The sequence below is a fragment of the Amaranthus tricolor genome, chromosome 13, assembly GCF_026212465.1.
Source record: "Amaranthus tricolor cultivar Red isolate AtriRed21 chromosome 13, ASM2621246v1, whole genome shotgun sequence".
Lineage (NCBI taxonomy): Eukaryota > Viridiplantae > Streptophyta > Magnoliopsida > Caryophyllales > Amaranthaceae > Amaranthus > Amaranthus tricolor.
This window is the reverse complement of record NC_080059.1, coordinates 9,655,025-9,674,610: the sequence shown is the minus strand read 5'-3', so window position 1 is coordinate 9,674,610 and position 19,586 is coordinate 9,655,025. Positions and strand designations below refer to the sequence as shown.

Sequence of the window (19,586 nt, the reverse complement as noted above, 5' to 3'; positions counted from 1 at the left end):
TTACATGACAAATAAAGTTAACTAACATGTCATTTTAGCCATATCAAAAATTTATTAAATTGAGTAACTTATCATTTTAAAAACAAGATAAATTGAATTATTTTTGCTTATATTGACCTATATAAAATAAATTATTGATTGAATTTTGTCATATACCGTAAATTTACCATTTTAAAAAATAATTTATTTGAATATTTTTATAAAACTAATTAGCTAAAAATTTTTTGTTGCATAAAATAATATAAACAATATATATATATATATATATATATATATATATATATATATATATATATATATATATAACAATTATTATTTCATATATTTAATATATAATGTGTTTATTAATACGTATCTTTGAAAATTATATTTATATATATCTTCATACTAAGAAATCTGTGCATTGCACGAGGTTTTTATACTAGTTTATAAATATTATATTATTTATCTGTCATTTTTAATTTATAATTAGTTTTTAATTTATAAGTTAAAATATAGTCAAACGTAATCTTATTTGCTTCGTCTCAACGCAAAGATTATTAATATTAAATTTTTATAATTTTTAATTATAAATAATTAGAAATATTAAGAATCAAATCGATGCATTGGAATTAAAATTGCGTGAAAAGTCAAACGTTGTAAGCATTTTTGAACAAAAGAATATTTCTTTAGTTTTAGATAATAGATTTTTTTTACTAATTATATACACTTTTTATTGACATGAAAGTAAACATGACATTTTTACTATCAAGGTTCAATTGGAAAATAACATACTTCTATATAAAATAACATAGTATTTCTTAGTTTTATGACTTTTATAATTAACATAGAAAACTAGTATAAAAATTCGTGTAATGCACAAATTTATTAATATTTAAATATAATAATATTATGATTTTTAAACAATGACATAATCATATATTATCGTTATCAAGTTGAAATTTTCACATTAAAATTTTATAATCAATATAATTATATAACAATGCAATTTAATGATAGATGCTCACTCCATTCCTTTTTGTTTATCCACTTTAAGTTTTTTCACATTAAGTTTTTTCCACTTTAGGTGAGATAAATTTAAAATTGATTTTGGAAATATATATATTGAAGATAAAATACATTCATATGGAATTTTGTTATCTTTGTCTTGATGCAAAAGTTTTTAAAATATAGTTTTTACAATTTTATGATACATACTTAAAGATATTAAGACTTAAAGTTTGTTTTGAAAGCATGTCAAAAGTAAAATGAGCAAACAAAAGGGACTAAGAGAGTACATTTTTTCCTTCCTTTTAAAATGTTATTTCATACCTTTGAATTGACTGTTTTTTTAAAAAATATCGATATATGATAATAAATAAAGAGAGAAAATAATTCGTGTTGAAGAAATTAAAAAAAGCTTATCATGTATGGATGAGATAAAAATATAGTGATGGGTCATTGTCAAAAAATAAAAATAATCCAGAAATAATTGCTGACAATTTTCTATTTAGTTCAATAGATGTAGCAAATAACCAATTTAGCTATTCCATGTGGCAAATCTTTGTGAGGATCCCGCATAAAAATTTCAAATTCTTTTAGTAAATAACTATAGCAATTAATTAATTTGATTATTCCATGTGACAAATCTTTAAGAGTATGCCACATGAAATTTCAGTGTTTTTAGTTAATAAAATGATTAATTAATTTGATTATTCCATGTGATAAATCTTTATGAGTATGGTACATAGAATTTCAGTTCTTTTAATTAATACTCCCTCCGTTCTTTTTTGATCTTTCACTTTGGGTTTTTCACACATACTAAGGAAGATAGAATCTTTGGGTTGTAGTGGGTATTATTTTAATTAAATAGTAGTGTGAAATAATGATTGTATTGAAAGTATGAGGTTGTAGTGGGTATTATTTTAATTAAATAGTAGTGTGAAGTAATGACTGTATTGAAAATATAAGAGAGAAAATAATTATAAATAAAAGAAAAGGGGTACATTAAAAGAAAATGGGGGTTTCAAGGGATAAAAGTGGGATAAAACATTTTAAAAATAGAAAGTATTCTAAAATGGAAGAACTTTTGAAACTACCTGTTATAGTAATGTGGAAGATCAAAAAACAACGGAGGGAGTAGTATGATCCATGCATTCAATCTTTTGCCTAACCCAACCCAATTGAAAATCACTTAACACCTATATTTGAAGCCCTTATTTTCCAACAATAGCTTTCCTACTCGATTTTCTTTCTCTTCTTGGCGCATAATATTCTTTATTTCTCCCCCAATATCACCAACGTTGTGCCCTTGAAGCTCCATTAATACCCATTTGAAGCTTAACTTAATTTTCTTTCACCAATCATAGATAAGTTTGCTTCACATATCTTGTAACAACCTGTCTACCCTTTACCATAACTTTCCCTCCCTTTCATTTTTTTCTTTCTCCTCTTTCTTCTTCAACATTTCTGATAACTCTTACCCACTTTAATTTTTGCCCCGCCCTCTTCTGTCCACTACCCACTTTCATAACGTGCTTACGAATATAATGTTAAACATTTAGAGTATATATATATATATATATATATATATATATATATATATATATATATATATATATATATATATATATAATATATATATATATATATATATATATATATATATATATATATATATATATATATATATTAAGTATAGTAATGGGACAAATATATATAATATATTACTAAGTATAGTAATACATAAATGATTAAAATAAGGGAAATTCTACGTGGTAACATTGAAATTTCATGAAATGCCAGTGGTAACATTTTTGTAAGATACTTGCACATGGTAGCATCCAGTTTATCCCGTATCTAACTGTCGTAGCATTTTCTGTTAAATTCACCATTTTAACATTTCTACCCTTATTAAGTTATGGTTTTTGTCTTTATAATTTGCCCTAAACTATTTTTATGCTTTTAAATATTTAATTCAACATTTTGACGTCTAATTCATCAACACTCTCAAATGTTTAGGGTAAATTATAAAGATAAGAACCAACATTTAACAAGGGTAGAAACATCAAAATGGTGAATTAAACAGAAATTGACAAAAATTTAACTGAAAATGCTACGGTAGTTAGATAAGGCATAAATTGGATGCTATCGTGTTTGCATTTCATGAAAGTTCGATGCTAACATGTGAGATTTTCCTTAAAGAAAAGCGACAAATCTGTAAAAATATAGTAGTTAAATTGAGACAAAAATTTATTTATATTAAAATGTTAAGAAACCAACTCAACCAAAAGCTTAAGTTTATGGGTAAGTTGATGATTGAGGCCTCAAGATATGTTATATACTCTAATATGCCGTTTCACACGAGAATTCACTGGGCTAGAAATGTGGATGCGCACAGGCGTTGAATATTCCACTTTAAATGAGGGGTGGTTGAGATTCGAACTCGTGACCTTTTGTCACGCTGGCTTCCGATACCATGAAAAAGAACCAATTTAACCAAAAGTTTAAGGTAATGGTTGAGGCCCTAAAAGCCCCTTACATGAGAGCCCTTTAGGCTAAAAGTGTGAATGCAACACATGCCCTCCTCATACCTGGTGCAAAATATCACTTGAATTTGAAAGGTGATTGAGATTTGAAACCCGTGACTTGTTGTCACACTGACTCTGATACCATGTCAAGGAATCAATTCAATCAAAAGCTTATACTAATTCTATAACACAAACCTTATTGAATTGAAATGAATCAAAAAACCAGAGACCCCAAAGAAAATCCTAAAAATTGGTTACAAGTAAGTCTAGTAGGAGATGAAAAAGAAGTGCTAATTGGGTAGGAATTACTCCAGAATACAACTAAATCAATAGAAATATCAAGTTGAGGTAGAACCGAAATGGTGATGATAATGATGTAAGCATAGGCGTAAAATAGGAAAGGCCATTAAAAGCAAAGATATGGTCAGGAAATCTTAACTTGGGGATGCTTTAAAGTCTAAAATAACTGAACCCTTGAGGCTGAAGCTGGGGGTATTTTTCTGCCTTTGTACGGATCAAGTAAAGGACTTGTCTCACAGTTCTCAAGATTGGAAAGAAAAGATTTATCAAGTCTAGACAACTACCTAGTGATCTTAACTTTGTTTTAGTACCAAAAAGAAAATGAAATGTTCTTAAAGATAAAATAAATACTAATATTTGTTATATTAGATATTTATAGAGAGATTAAATTGGATGGATAAATTAAAGAGAAATGAATTATATTGATCAAATTAAAAGAAAATTTTGGACTATTGTTCAAACTTCAAAATAGAAATGTTGCAAACTCAAAAAGACCATTACACGATCAGACGTTAAAATACAAAGTTCAAATTCTTATAATTTATATTATTCAGGTTATTTAATCTATATATAACGCGTATTATAATAAGACTGCTTTATATAACAATCTGTGATATTGATTTTATCCATAAAAAAGACATGAATTTTGTATCAATGATGTTTGCTTATCCTCATTTATTCAATGTCATGTTCTCCACTTCTCCTGACAATATCAAAGGTGTAAAATTTTATGTGTTGATTGTTTATTAGTGTCTTGATCCAATTTTAAAGTAAAAAGTAATTTAACAATTTTAGCAAAAAAATTATTAAGTGGTTGTCACCCTTTTTAAGTGAAATATACAAATATCCTACTCCATCAGTTTTCTAATATTTCATATTTTGAATATTTCAATTTAATAATAGAGAAACTTAAATAAGTTTTTTAAAAGATGTATATGAGAAAATTAATTATGTGGAATCTTATTAGATTCATCTCAATGTAATATTTTTTATCATATATGAATGACATTATTGTGGCACGTATTTAGAAATTATGTAACTTAAAAATCACTTTTAAAAATGTGCAAAAAGTAAATGAAAAAATAAAAGAAAACAAAATGAATTTTGTTTAAAGGAAAATTAAACCTATTTCTACTTCATTGGAAAACGAAAATTTGAACTTAATAAGCAAATTTATATTAAAAATTCTTAAACTAGATATGGAAGAAACTTAATTACTAAAATAAGTACGAAATTTTTAAAACTGTGATTTGAATCTTTTCGCTGTTAGTAATAGAGAACAAAGGAGACCTGGTAAAAAAGTCAAGCTCTTTATTCGCTGTTAGTAACAGCAAACAAAAGAAGCCTTGGTCAAACAGGGTCAAACCTTTGTTCGCTGTTGATAAGAACGAATAAAGTTTTGATTTTGTTTGACCTTGGGGCAAATGAATTAAAATGTTTCCGAAACAATATATACAACACATTAGTTCGCTATTAGTAATAGCGCACAAAGATATTGGTCAAAAAAGTCAAACATCTTTGTTTTCACTTACTAAGTGAAAACAAAGATGTTGACTTTTATTGACCACCAACTTTGTTTGCTGATACTAACAGCGAACAAAAGTCTTTGACTTTTTATTGACCTTGTTTTTTGTTCGCTGTTACTAACGGCGAACAAAACTAAACCATAGCTTTGGAGATTCCATGCTTATTTTGGGAAATAAGTTTCCTCATATCTAGTTTAAGAATTTTTTATATAATTTTGCTTATTTGATTCAAATTTAAAGGAAAACTACTACCATAAAAGTCAGCTTGAAAAAACTAACACAAATCTGCCCATAAACAGGTTGAGAATCAAAAAATAGCTTCCATAATCCACATAATCTAATGAGTAATGAGCTCAGTTACTCTTGTAACTTGTAAGAGAGTTTATCGATGAAATGACTTTAAAATAAAAAACTCATCCAATAATTTATATTAGTTAATCTATTCAACTTACATAGAAAATATGTCTCAGGTAAAACATACAAAAATTTATGTAATCTAATTCCAAGCAAAATTTCAAATACATAGCCTATCCATCACTCGTTCTTAATTATTTTGTTGATATAACAGTATTTTTATTTTCTAAATATGAATTCCATAAACCCATTAGATTGTTCTTCCGAGCTTTTTTAACCAGAATAATGTAGCAAAATATGAGGTAGACATCAAGATTTTTTTGACACATACAACACCTACTATAACGTAATCTAAAACCTTGTTCTTCGATCATTTTAAAGATATATCCCATACCATATGCATAACTGCATAAGCTGAAGTGACTCGATGCATGGAAGCAATAATGCATCGAAGCGTTTTTAGTTTTAAGTTTTTAATTTTCTGAAAGCTTTATAATTGTACATTACAGAGCAAAATGCTTACAACTATGTGTACACAAGGGGGTTTCTTCCGCTATAAACACTATTTTCTTTGCACAAAAGATATTATATTCCACCCGAGCTGGATTTTCGACCTTTGCTTCATGAAGTATTTTGTTCGCCTTGCATTTCTATCAAGCACTTTGTCGATAAGTTAATAATTGAATCCGCAATCACTCTAGCACTTGATTTCATATAGCCACCTGCAACAAGATACAAACCAATAATTTTGACTTTTGAGTATGCATCTCCATAAAAATAAAAAACCCATGTTGAATTCGGCAATGCAACAACTATAAAGCCTTAATCTCTAAAGATTAGTACATGAACCAATTAATCAATTACAGCGGCATCATGCACCATATATAAACGCATTAGTCTTAATGTTCATCCAAACCAGATAAGATGTTGTGCGTACACGGTGCACGATGGTTTACGGGAAAAGTTTGGTTTTAGGATTTAGATGAAACTGACCTTCCTTTGCAATTGAAGTTGCATAGAAAAAATTGAGGGAAATTACACTACTAAGGAAAACTAGGAACTTTTTCTCAAGCCAATCTACATTACAACACTGGAATGATGGAATCTAGTAATTTACAGTTTTGGTTCAAGTTGAGACAGAATAAAACCTGATGTCAGCATCAGTATAGGAACTCCCTTACTACGTGCAAATGTAAACACCTTCTCATCTCTCTTGATGATACCATCAGGGCTGATCTGAAAACATAAATAGGATAGGATGAGCAAGCACTGTTAGATATTAACGTCAAACAAGTTACAAGTCCAACTTATCACAAATAGCTCGGTGCATATGCAATTATGGCTATTAGTGCTTTTTGACAGAGGAGCCTTGCAGTGGGTTGCTAAAATATATTGCTTTCAACTAAACCCATTTGATATAGGAGTAGACATCATAACATGCCCGGGGCATCTCTTCCAGCCCTTCATGAACGGTCATCACTAATTAAGGTAAAAATTTAACACTTAATTCTTAATTGGTGAGCATTCTTTGAACAGTAGGTGCAAGGTTAGTTAAACCTCTTGAAAAGTCTAAATCATACATTATTACTTTATTAGCCATCCAGCTTTAGCAGATATGCAAAATGATATCTAATACGTCCTTAAAAAAAAAGCCACAGACTTCGACTAGATTGAAAAAAATGCATACATACAAAAGAGGCAACGTATTAGAATAGAAGCATAAGCATCACAAAACAAAAATTGGATAAAGGGAACATATCAATGAAGATGGAATATTCTCTTACCCTCAGACAGCCCAATGGATCTCCATCCAGGACGTCAGTTCCTGCATTGTATACGATTAATTCAGGATTGAACATTCTTCCTGCAACCTGAAATCAATGCACAAAGGGATCTAGTTTATACAACAGCAATAATAAAGATGTTAAACTCTAAATCCTAAGATGAGGTCGGATACATGAATCCCACAAAAGCAAAATTAAGATGCGATTATTGAGATCATCTATGACAATCCTCCTATTTCATTCAGTTGTCAAGTGCTATCTCGCTTATACGATTATCTTAAATAGGAAGGAATCTGAATAATAGCTTAACCCTTCAAATAGATCAGCTTAAAAGAAAAGACAAGAAAATTCAGTAGATATTGGCACTACTGTAATACATACCTCCAGTGCTTCGTCCAATTTCTTTAAGTACACATCCGTTGTGGTTCCACTCTGTAGAAAAATTGAATTAATTGCTAATTTCTGATCTGTGAAGACAACTTATAGCAACATGATTTCAGCCTTTTCTAATTGATGGCTTACAAGAAGTTCAACTTTCTGATGGATGTGCCTCCTGGCATTGAAATCCTGCGACAAATCTCAAACATTCATTTATTTCAAATATTAGAGGGGTGACCACAGGTGCATTATTCCTCTATAGTATGTAATTTACTCATCAATGAATTCAAAATTAGATGAACAGGTAACAATAGATAGGTTACTTATAGAATTTTAGCATGAAAAAACAAAATCTTTGCCGACACATCTGTGCCTCTGCGTTCTATCGCATTGCTAAAAGGAGAAATATTGATGAGTACTCCCAACAATCTTATCCCTGGCAAGCTTATCAATGCCAAACTCCCCTTTTGTGTCAATCTCCGATCTACAGTATTTTTGTGGGGGAGGAGTACTAACCATTTTGATTATTTTCTTTCACCTGAAAACCCCTAAATTTATTCAACTTCATCAATCGGAGAGTACTTGTCTGATCTTATTTGTACTCGGCTAAACTTATTTCCAAACACCAAAATGAACTAGTAAATTGTGATTGCCTTAATTGACTAATACAAAGATAATAGACCTGTTTTGAACTTAGTAGCTCATATATGGGATAATTTTCTTCTGTACAAAAGGCCCCTTGTCTTCTTTGCAATGTCCACGGACTACATTACTTGCAAATCTTCCACAGAACTTCAAACTAACAGCAAGGTGGGACAAAAGACTCAACCTAAAAACTGACTACAAAAAGCATTAAAAAGAACGACTTACTAAAGGATATACTTCAGAATTGAACATATCAAGTATGTATACTCTGCCTGCACATATGGGAAGTATGAGATATTTGCTTCATGACATAAGAATTGAGCAATAACTTAATCAGCAAAGACGACAAATCTTACGATCTTTAGCAAAATCTAATTCATGACCATTTCCTTGATGTGCATCAAGATCAATAATCATAACCCTGCAACCCATAAATATGAAATTTAAACAAGGCCTTTAAAGTTGCTAACGGAAAATATGCCCTTCAGAAGCCACTACCTTGAAATGTTTAACCGTACAAAAGCAAAGTGAATGCTGAGAGATATATCTGCAAATGCACAAAATCCACTACCCTTCTCTGCAGAACAATGATGAAAACCTCCACCAACATTGATGGCCCACCCTCGCTCTTTTGCAAGCTTTGAAGCCAGAACAGATCCCCCTACCTACATTACATGCTTATATAAAAAGATCCAACTGAAGAATGAAGTAAAAAATGGAAAATCATTACAATATATAGTTGTTATGCCTGTTTTCGAAATGGATCAAGAACTTTTCTCTGTATGATACAATTGGGCAACATTGCAACTGGTGGAACCTGCAAATAAATTACGAGTAAAAAAGATAGCAAAAGCATACATTGCAACATGATATTGATACGCATTCAGGGAAGTAAAAGCAACCTAACACCATAATCAAGGTATTCCATTCTGCAACCTACTCCAACAGAAACTTCATATTTTTTTCCATGCACTGTTTCTCTCTCGAACATGGAAGAGTTTTGAAAGAAATAGTGAAATAACAAAACTTAGAAAGCAGTGAATTCTAAATTAGGTAGCAATGGGAGGAAGTTCAAAAAATATTATCATCGAACTTATTTTTACCATCTTGCTATTTAGAAAAATGCTTACTGTCTCCTATATCTATAAGTATACAGGAATTTGATAGACAGGGAGTGTGAATATTTGATTCTATAACAAGTCATTAGCAACCTATTTGTTCAAACAGTTATAACTCGGGTAAGTTGAATGAGGACAAAGAATAAACATTCGATCTCTACAGCTCCCAAACTCGATCTTCAGAAACATAACAAGTATTTTTTTTCCAACTTTTCACTCAACTCAATGACATAAATATGAAACTTCAGCAATACATTCTTCAGAGAACTCATAGATCAAAGGTCAAGGATGCTGAGAAATGATTGATTAAGCAGAAATCTCAAATATAAAGCATTCATTTCTTATATACCTCCACAATTTTGGCAACAGTCATGCTGCTTTTAAGACTATCGAGGTACTTCTCTGAATGTACCTACTAACACAGGAAGACCTCAATTAAATTAGCTACAGCTGATTGTTCAATCAGAATAAAAAACAATTTACACTGCATATTGCTGAAAAGATGAGAGAGAAATAAAACTTCACAAAACAATTCGGGTAGATTTGTGACAACTACCACTAAAAGATCCTCTCTTGACGCTTCTTCAGGTTCAACTATACATCTTTTGTCCAATATACCTGCTGAGACAAGGAACTGGCATATGCGACCCCATTTTGAAGAATCAAATGGATGCCTGTAGTTTATCAAATGGGAAGTAATCACAGAGATCAGCCAAGAGCACTAAACTACTTCAACCTGTCTACCAACAAATTATCTTCAGAGATTCAAGCAAATATGTTGCTGCATTTGAATATGCATGGCAGCACAGGCAAAACTCAATTAATCTAATATCAAGGAAAAACTACACACATGTTTAAACAAAGGGAATAAACATACTGATTATGCATAGGAAGTATCTTCATAAACAATTAAGATTTTAAAAAATCTTAAGAGCATGTTGCAAAATCAAACCGAATAATGTAGGGGAAGGAGAGGAATAAACCCTTACATCAACAAGTAAGTACACAAGAAATATGACTTATAACAATCAAAAAATTAAAAAAAAAAAAAACAAAAAAGGGTTTATTAGAGGAAAGAGAGAGGCTTATCTGTATCTTTTGATACCACACCTATCAGAATGATTTGTATTTTTCTAGAAATCAAGCAAAATTACAACTTAAATACAAGAATCTCAAGCACTCAATGTTTATCTCACCAAGCTCAAGCACCTTTAATGGTGTTTGCTCCTAAAATAGATTACTCTTTACAATACTTTGGACACTCAATTTAGCTTTACAAAGATTTTATCTTTAGCTACCCTCACCAACAACAACTAAGTAATCTTCATTGAAGATTATTCTCCCTCTTTTGCGGCTTTGTTTTCTCACTATATTAAACTCTAAAGCTTTTCATGGGGTCTAATGAACTTCAAAATGTCCTGCATATCCCCACACATCAATCTCTGACTACAAGAGAGATACTTAAAGCCTTCAAGGTCAGAGGAATCATTCCTTGAGAACCACATTATATACCTCAAGTTGAGATCAAAAAGAAAACAGCTTTAAAAGATTGATAAAACTACTCATACCAATAAGGTGTCTCTTAACTTCAAGGAAATCCATTTTCCAAGAAGACATATAAGTGTACTTGGTGCAAAATAGTCTTAGGATGTGAGACCTCTTGTGAAGTTCTTAGTATGCTCACAAGTGAAGATGTAATGTACCGGATAAGACTTGTGTTGCTTTATGGGGCAGTCAACATCCTTTGTTGAAATTCATCATATGCAGGTTTTTTACCCAATGTCATTCACACATGCTAGGCGCACATAGATTGGATTGTGCTTGTCCAAGCATCAAATTCCTCGTTTCAGCACCTCATAAAGCTCATCTAAAAACCAACAAGCATTGTTTGAGCAAGTCATTACATGGTTCTCCTTGCACACGATAGCTTTGATCGTCCAAAAAATCTCTTTACTTCCTTGCCTAAAGATTCAATCGCTTGTCCTAGCACAATCCCAACTCTAGTCACTACCTTCGCAACTACATCTTGATCTCACATGCATCATCTACTCTCCCAAGCATGCTACCAAACCAACATTAAGTCTGGGTTCTCTAAATATGCTCGTCCGACCATGAGCTCTGCCAAGCAACTGCCATGACTCTTTCTCGTCAAAGCCTTTCTTTGCTTGTTAGAGAACCCCATCAATATTTGGTAGAGCTCATTCACAATTTCATAAGCAAAGCCGTCAACCCATATATTTTAGACGTTCCCAAACTTGAAAAAACTCAAGACACATATTACTAATCGAAAAATAAGATGGAACATTATACTACAACTACAAGACAATCAACAACATCATATTACCCCATTTTTCCAATATGGCTCCCACAGATCAAAATACGCGATGTTAACCTTAATAATGATGAGGTTGTTTATTTTTGATCTTTATCCTAAGTCTCCCAATAAAACTTCTGTGAACACAGAGCACATAACTTTTGATCTTTGTATTATCTTCAATTTGCAAACATTTCAAGCTATCACATAGTGATGTACTTCCCAACTGGGGAAATACTTTGAGCTTGTAACTTGCAAGTTTAACTTAGCACATAAAAAACCATATGAGTATGATTTTCAGTGGCCTTTCCTACAACAACTTTCACAAACAAAGATCACATTTGCAATATATCAACATTACACTAGTATGACACTAGAATATGAAATCATGAACCAAGAAAGGCATGTAAGCTACATTGTACGACCCAAATTCTAAACTGGAAGAGACACCAAAGGCCTCCAACAGTGCATCTCTTTGTATAGATATAGATAGTGAGGAAAGAAAGTGCTTTAACAACATTACACCTTAAGAAAGACATGAAAGAAATTCATAGTAGGTAGTGATTGTGAGGCCCGTATTCTTAACTCGAGGGGGCACCAAAGGCCTCCCTCGTCCATCTCTTTGTAGATTTAGATATGCATGGTGAGGAAGAGCAAGAGTTTTTGTTTTTCCATGTTGTCAAAGAGTTGAACAATGATTTTTTTTTTCGTGTTATCAAAGAATTGAACAATTAAAAAGGATGGCGGGATGCGCGGACATGAATCAATTTTATCAGTGTGCTAGTAAGATTTAAAAAGTATTTTATTTGCTTTAGGGGAATAGGAAATGTGGAGGTGGTAAAATGAGACTTGAGAGGAGGCCAATACTATAAAAAAATGTCTTGAAAGATGGAAATTGGTGAGACCTAAAAGTTTAATACAAAATGATGTGCCTATCATTAGTGAAATTTAAGAGAGAAACGATATGTGAGCCTACAATTGGAATTTATCATACACTCTCAACATTCTCGTCACTACTGTCATTACCTACCAAATGCGACAATAGATTCATAAGTAGAACCAACAATTCACACCTCATATCTCACATTTAATTCACCAAATTCTCATTTTGTGATAGAGTATATAACATATTAATTATTATTTATTATGAGCTTACAAGCTACAATAATTAACTTAAAGCTTTTGGTTGAGTTAATTTTTTAAACATTTTGCTCTATGAAACAACACTAAATACAAAACCATCAAATGTCAAATAAAAAGCTCAGATCATTTGAGAATGATTTACTTGATCTTTCTTTTAATTTGTAAAGACATTAAGAAGCATTTACGAGTATTTAATAGCGGTAATGAAAATGATTCGTAGAGTAAATTTCCATGAATTATACGATGTCCTTCTCAATGGTGATGATATGTTGATCATAAAAAGGGTTCACAAAAGCTAATGAGACGATTGAAATAAAAAAAGCGTGATTAAACATGTCAAAGAAGTTTTCATTCCAAAATTACACTCCCGCCATTCAACATAGACAATCAAACGAGCTATATAAGTATCTAATTCGATTGTTACTAAATAACGCATAAGTCACAAGTCACAACATAAAGTAACTCGATCAAAACCATCAAACAAAAACAAGTAAAAATTCATATACTATTCTCCTATACTCTATATAAAGAGGCAAGAACTTACAATTTTTCCATCCCAAGGAAAGCAATATTATAAGCAGAAGAATAAATCAACGGAACCTGAAGAAACAGATAAGAAAAATTAAAATTAACATTGATTTGAGATTGAAAAGGTAATAAATTAAACATATAAAGATTGATTGAGCATACCTTGGAAGGAGGAACATCGAAGTAGAGCTTACTCGAGAGAATTCGAGTGCGACGAACATCTTCGGAAGAAGATGGAGATGGAGTTGACATTCTGCGGAAGAAAGAGAGAAGATGAATGTTGGAGGAATGTCTGAGAACATTGTGAAGGTCTACTTCTGATACCGCCGGCGAAATCTAATAACATTTCAACGATAGAACCGCAGAACGAGAGATTTTCGACGCTTTAGACACGTATTTTGACGGTTGAGTGTACACGTGTATTATTGTAAAACCACCATCAAGAATAGTCACATAGCTAGGATAAGAACATCTCATAAAACAACGTGTTGAATGTTGATGTGTCTTGAAAGGAGTTTAGGAAGTTCGATAGAGTCTTGAAAAACAAAGATACTTTTATATTATAACACTTATAATAATATAATATGGTGATTTTTTTAGTTTTATTTATATATTTATTTCTGTATAGTTATTATGATTTCTACTGAAAGCTCTAAACTTTAACAAAAAATTCAAACATTTAAAAATATATATATGAAAACTCAACAACTAAACTAAGCAGCTCTAAACACAAAGTTTTATCGACTAAATTTATGGACTAGAAATTACAAGAAAAATCAACAATTGTATGACCAACTAACAAACATTATATTAAAATGCATGCTATTCAAATTAGGAATTTTAGATTCTTCCAAAGTTTTTCAAATTTAAAGTTATAAATTTAGTGAATTTAAATTTGTGAAAAACTCAAATGTTCTTCAAACTCAAATGTTTACTTCTGTTTTAAAAAACAATTACATTCTTTCATAATTAACGGTTGCTAATGTTTTTTAAAGGTCACAGAGTTTGAATTTAGTAAATATCAGGGTTACTACGTGAATTTTAAAAAACTATTTACCGCGTGAAAAGTTCAGTACCTTAGAATTACCACATTAAATTTTCCATTACGTTTTAACATTTTTATTGGACCATCCATGGGCCCACCAAAAGATGTTGACGAGAAAAACTAAGTGTTAAAAACTTTCCTCCAAATTATTAGTATTAAATTTAAGAATAACTAAGTGATAAAAACTATACCTTTGAGAATAACATGAATTTCTTACCATAAAAGTTTGTTTTTAAGTATTTAAAGTATCTCAATACTTTTTTTTTTTTGTCATTCATATATAATTGAATGAATTACATCTGATTGACTTCTGGATGTATTCATTACTTTAGAATATGCATCTAAGGTATCAGAAGTATTTCGATTATATAATATTTCAGTATTTGCTTTCTATTTTTATCATCCACATAATTATATGTGTGTTTTCTACTATATATCTTTGTTACTCTAGATTATATATCCAAATTTAAAGGTATTAAAGTATCAACTTAGAGCAAATAAATTTCTCTTCCAACTCTACAGTGTTTCTATTTTTCTTATTTGTGCTAAAGTAGTACTTTGTGTGCTCTATTTCACTTTGATTTACTTTAAACCCTTTTGTGACTGTAACTTAACATTTACTCATTTTATAGTCTCTCATACCAAAACAATGTTATCATCAAATTCATCATTGAAAAGAACAAGTGGCACTAGTTCATTGACTTCCCATTAAAAGGATGTTAAGATTTCAAAAAATCTTAAATTGCGCATTAAAATCGCCTCTCAAATTTAAACTTTTTGTATCCGACTCGACATTCTTAATTTAATCATTTATGATTAGTTCTTAAGTCATTCAATTTAATTCCTTATTCTTGATTATTAAGCTCCAACTTTATTCTAAAAACCTATATTCCAACTAATTATTTTCTTTATCTTATTTCTTTATTTAATTTTCAATTTCTTATCTTGTCGATTTCATTTTCCATTCTTTCAAGTTATTTATTATTTTTTCCTTTTATTTGTCCGATTTGTTAAATTAATTCGGATATAAAATTTGAATTTATTTTTTTTGGTTTCGGAATATTTTTTTTATGAGCCCAAAGGTTTTTATTATTATTACGAAAATTTTTAAAACGTTTTTATTTTAGTTTTCGGTTTTCTAAAACTTTACGTATAAAATTCTTATTTATAAATTAATTTCGTTAATCATTATTTTAATAACTTTAACGCTTTTATCTAAACTATTTTAATCTAGTATAATTTTATCATTAATTTTAATTAAATTTTAAGCTAGTTTAACACCTTAACTAAATTTTATCATCAAAAATTTGCTTCGGTCAAAACCTACCCATATTATTTTATACTTGTACACTTGTACGAGTAAATTTCATGAATCAAAAAAAAAAAAAAAAATCAACCCCTCCCTTACTCCTATAACCCATGGTTGTATATGAAATCATGGACTAAGATTTTTTCTAATTTTTTAATCCAAATCCCCTTACCCATATGTCCCCCAAGTCTTAGTATTAAAAGAACCCATGTTCTTGTAATTTACACTTAGCAAAGTGGAGCAAAACACCCCTAATTAGCCCCTCCTAGCCGTGCACTATCAAAACCTTAAGCCTCTTGATTTTTTTTTCCATCTAATTCCTAATTTTCATTTTACAAAATAACACATTTATATTCATCTCCTAATTATATTTTTTATATAGTTGATGAAGCTCAAGAAAATGAAGCTTAAAACACTAATTTAAATCATCATCATTTTGGAGTTGAAAAGTTATTTTAGGAGCTTATAAGAACATCATTTTTAGAGCATTAAAGCTTGAAGTATTTAGCTTGGAGGACCTTACTTATTATTTTCCTAATTAGTATTAAGTACTAATTTTTGGTGTTAGTATAGTATAACTTCTTACCCTACTCTTTATGTGGAATTTTACATTATATTTATCTTATAATATGCTTAGTATGAAACATGTTTAGTTAAGAATTTTAGTTGATGAAATTATGATTATATTATATTAATTATGTTTATATACATAATATTTAAGGATAAACTTATTTAGGAATTCGGGTTAAAAATTTTATTCTAGAAATGTTAAGTGTAAATTAATACTAGTAGGTTTTATTTATGTGTTATATTAGGTATATATTAAGTATGTTCATGCTAGAATTTTTCTTAGTATGTTATTGTTAGTTTAATAATTTTTTTTATTTTTGTGTGCAATCCTATGAACATGTTATATTAACTAAGATTATATTAAAAATGTTGCTATTTAAGGGTCCTCAAAGTTATACTAAATTTCTAATTAGAGAGTATAATTTTCTATTTTTAATAGATTATGTTAATTATTTAAATTTATGATTATTATGATGAATTAAATTTAGTTACTTATAGGTGGACAATATTCTAAAAGTAGGCTATAAAAAAAATGAATAAAAGAAAAATAAAAATAAAAATAATATAATAAACACTTATATATTAAATAATATAATAAGTTACTAAATGTTTATAATAAGTTACAAATATATTTGTGAATAATCTTTTATAAGCATTAAATATTAAAGTTGTAAAATTTATAAAGTTTATTTAAACATATAAATTTTCGTGAAATTATAAAATTTTGTTTGATTTACAACTAAAGATATTGAAATTTTGAACCTTATAAAGTTTAGTTGAAAATAATAATTTTCGTGAATTTATAAAATTTCACTTGAATTACTATGAAAATATTAAAGTGTTTGAAACTTTCAGAGTTACTTGAAAACATTAATTCTCGTGAAGTTATTAAAAAATTATAAATAAAATAAAATAAAATAAAAATTTAAACTAAGAATATTGAATTTGTGAAAATTGTAAAGTTTACCTTAAAGTATTTGTTTTTGAGAAATTTATAAAATTTCAATTGACTTACAACTAAAAAAATGAAAAAAAATGAAATTTTATGAGAATTATGAAGTTTACTTGAGATATTGATTTCGCTGAAAGTTACAAAATTTAAATTGGAGTTATAAATAAAATAATTAATTTAGCAAAAGAATAAGTTCTGTTGATTTAAAGTTAGGTAATATTGGTTTTAAGAGTTTATTCCAAGTAAAATAAGACTTTAGTAGCCACTCGTGAAAAATATTAATTGAATGACTATTAATTGAACATTCAATTATGAGAATGATTTTATTTGGCATCGACAAATGAATTATTAGTTATAAGTTATAAAGGTAATACTAAGTGTAAATGCTAAGCTAAAAAATTTATAAGGGTTTAAAGGTAAACTCAATATGATTATATTAGATAAAGGAAAATTGTCATCTAAGATTGTCAAAGTCAAAGTGACTTTTAGCAATAAAAATGTGTGAAATTATTTGTGTATTGATTGAATGACCCTAGTAAGGTAATGTCGAACCATAGACCGGTATGTAAAATCTCAGCGCCCGTGTTAGCCGGCACGTAAAATGCGGTGTAAAACAGAGGGTTAGCTACCTATCCTATAGAAGCTCGAGCATAATTGTATTGGAGGGGTGACGACTCCCACCACAGTTAGGTATAGGACCTCGGCCCTAATCCAGCTATACCCTTACATATATCAGGTGTCATATTGTTGTGCTTGTTGATCAGTGATAAACTTGATTACTATTGATGCTATGATGCATGATGCGATTATGAGTATTAACCAAATGAATTTGCTTAAGTATTAAGATTACCGAATTGTATAAGTGCCAGTAATGTATTTCTGTCAGGGCTGGAAATGGTATCTTAATGACTTAAAAGTATGGAACAGTAAAAGAATATAGTAAAAGTATACGGTGATATCAATTAATTATAAGTTCGTATTTTAATTATTATTTTGTAAATATAGTGTATAAATTTTGTATGTTGAGCTGGATAGGGAATTATGCTCGGCGTTAAGCGCTGACCGATTTAATCGGCTGTTATCCATATCATGGATGGCAACATTTTGCAGGATTTAGTTTCAGGTTTTGATCTAGGCTGCAGCTACAATTTAGTTATGATATCGAGGACTTAGCTGCATTTTGTTATCCCTTGATATTGATAACCTTGATATAATTAAAATTTACTTGTTTTTGGAACAAACGATATGTATTTGATTTTCCAACTCTGATGTAATATTTATCCTTTGTCATAAATAGTTTTTAGTTTTTTTTTTAAGTTTTAACAGATCGGCATTTTGAAACTCTCACATTATTATAAATATTTTATTAATATTAATTAATATCGAGATTGTCGCTCCTACTATTCTTTCCATAAACATTATCATCAAAATCATGGTCACAACTCACAAATTTAATGTCATGGTCTCAACTCACATGTTTAAGAGTCACCAAACATCTAACAAAATTCAACATGAAATTATGAAAGGTTACCTAAACATTTTTGCCATAATGTCATTACTCATCACTACAATTCAAGTAGTTGTACAACAAGGGATAGATTAAATAAATTCAACATGAATTATGTAAACAGTCTTGATTGATATCGTGATTCATAGTATTCCACATACATATATATTACTCTTTTTGTTTCATATTGATGTTCCCTTAAGAAATATTCACAAGTAAAATAAGTATTAAAAAAATATAAATAAAATTAGTAGAAAATATGTAAGAACCATAAATAATATGCAAATTTTAGATTGAAATAAGTGAAAGCAGATATGCGGGGACTATAACATAAATAAAATTTTAAAATGAAGAACAAGGTTAATTATGTCTTATACTTTTGATATAAATAGAAAGATTTTTTAGGAAAATAACAAATAAAACAACCTAAAATAACAAATAAAAACATCTATAAGAAATAAAGGAAGTACTTGCCATTTTCTATATTGTAATTAGCTATTTTCTTTGTTGTAATAATCACTAATGTCTTTCAATGGAGAACTTTAGTAAGCATGTCTTTCGAATAAGGGTTTCCAGTTTCCACTAAGGTCGCATCACTTTAGAT

The 19,586-nt window shown here is 29.5% G+C and overlaps 1 protein-coding gene across 1 annotated transcript; it reads right to left on the bottom strand.

Moving 5' to 3' along the window:
- Positions 1 to 6,059: 6,059 nt before the first annotated feature.
- LOC130797708 (histone deacetylase 2) lies at positions 6,060 to 14,114 on the bottom strand. Its single transcript, XM_057660423.1, has 13 exons — positions 13,762 to 14,114; positions 13,616 to 13,671; positions 10,171 to 10,288; positions 9,964 to 10,026; positions 9,245 to 9,313; positions 8,995 to 9,161; positions 8,853 to 8,917; positions 8,722 to 8,768; positions 7,996 to 8,040; positions 7,855 to 7,905; positions 7,474 to 7,560; positions 6,838 to 6,925; positions 6,060 to 6,411 (listed from the first exon to the last, which is right to left on the bottom strand). Exons 1-13 carry the CDS (start codon positions 13,849 to 13,851, stop codon positions 6,311 to 6,313), a joined length of 1,047 nt encoding a protein of 348 aa, XP_057516406.1. The 5' UTR covers positions 13,852 to 14,114; the 3' UTR covers positions 6,060 to 6,310.
- Positions 14,115 to 19,586: the final 5,472 nt, after the last annotated feature.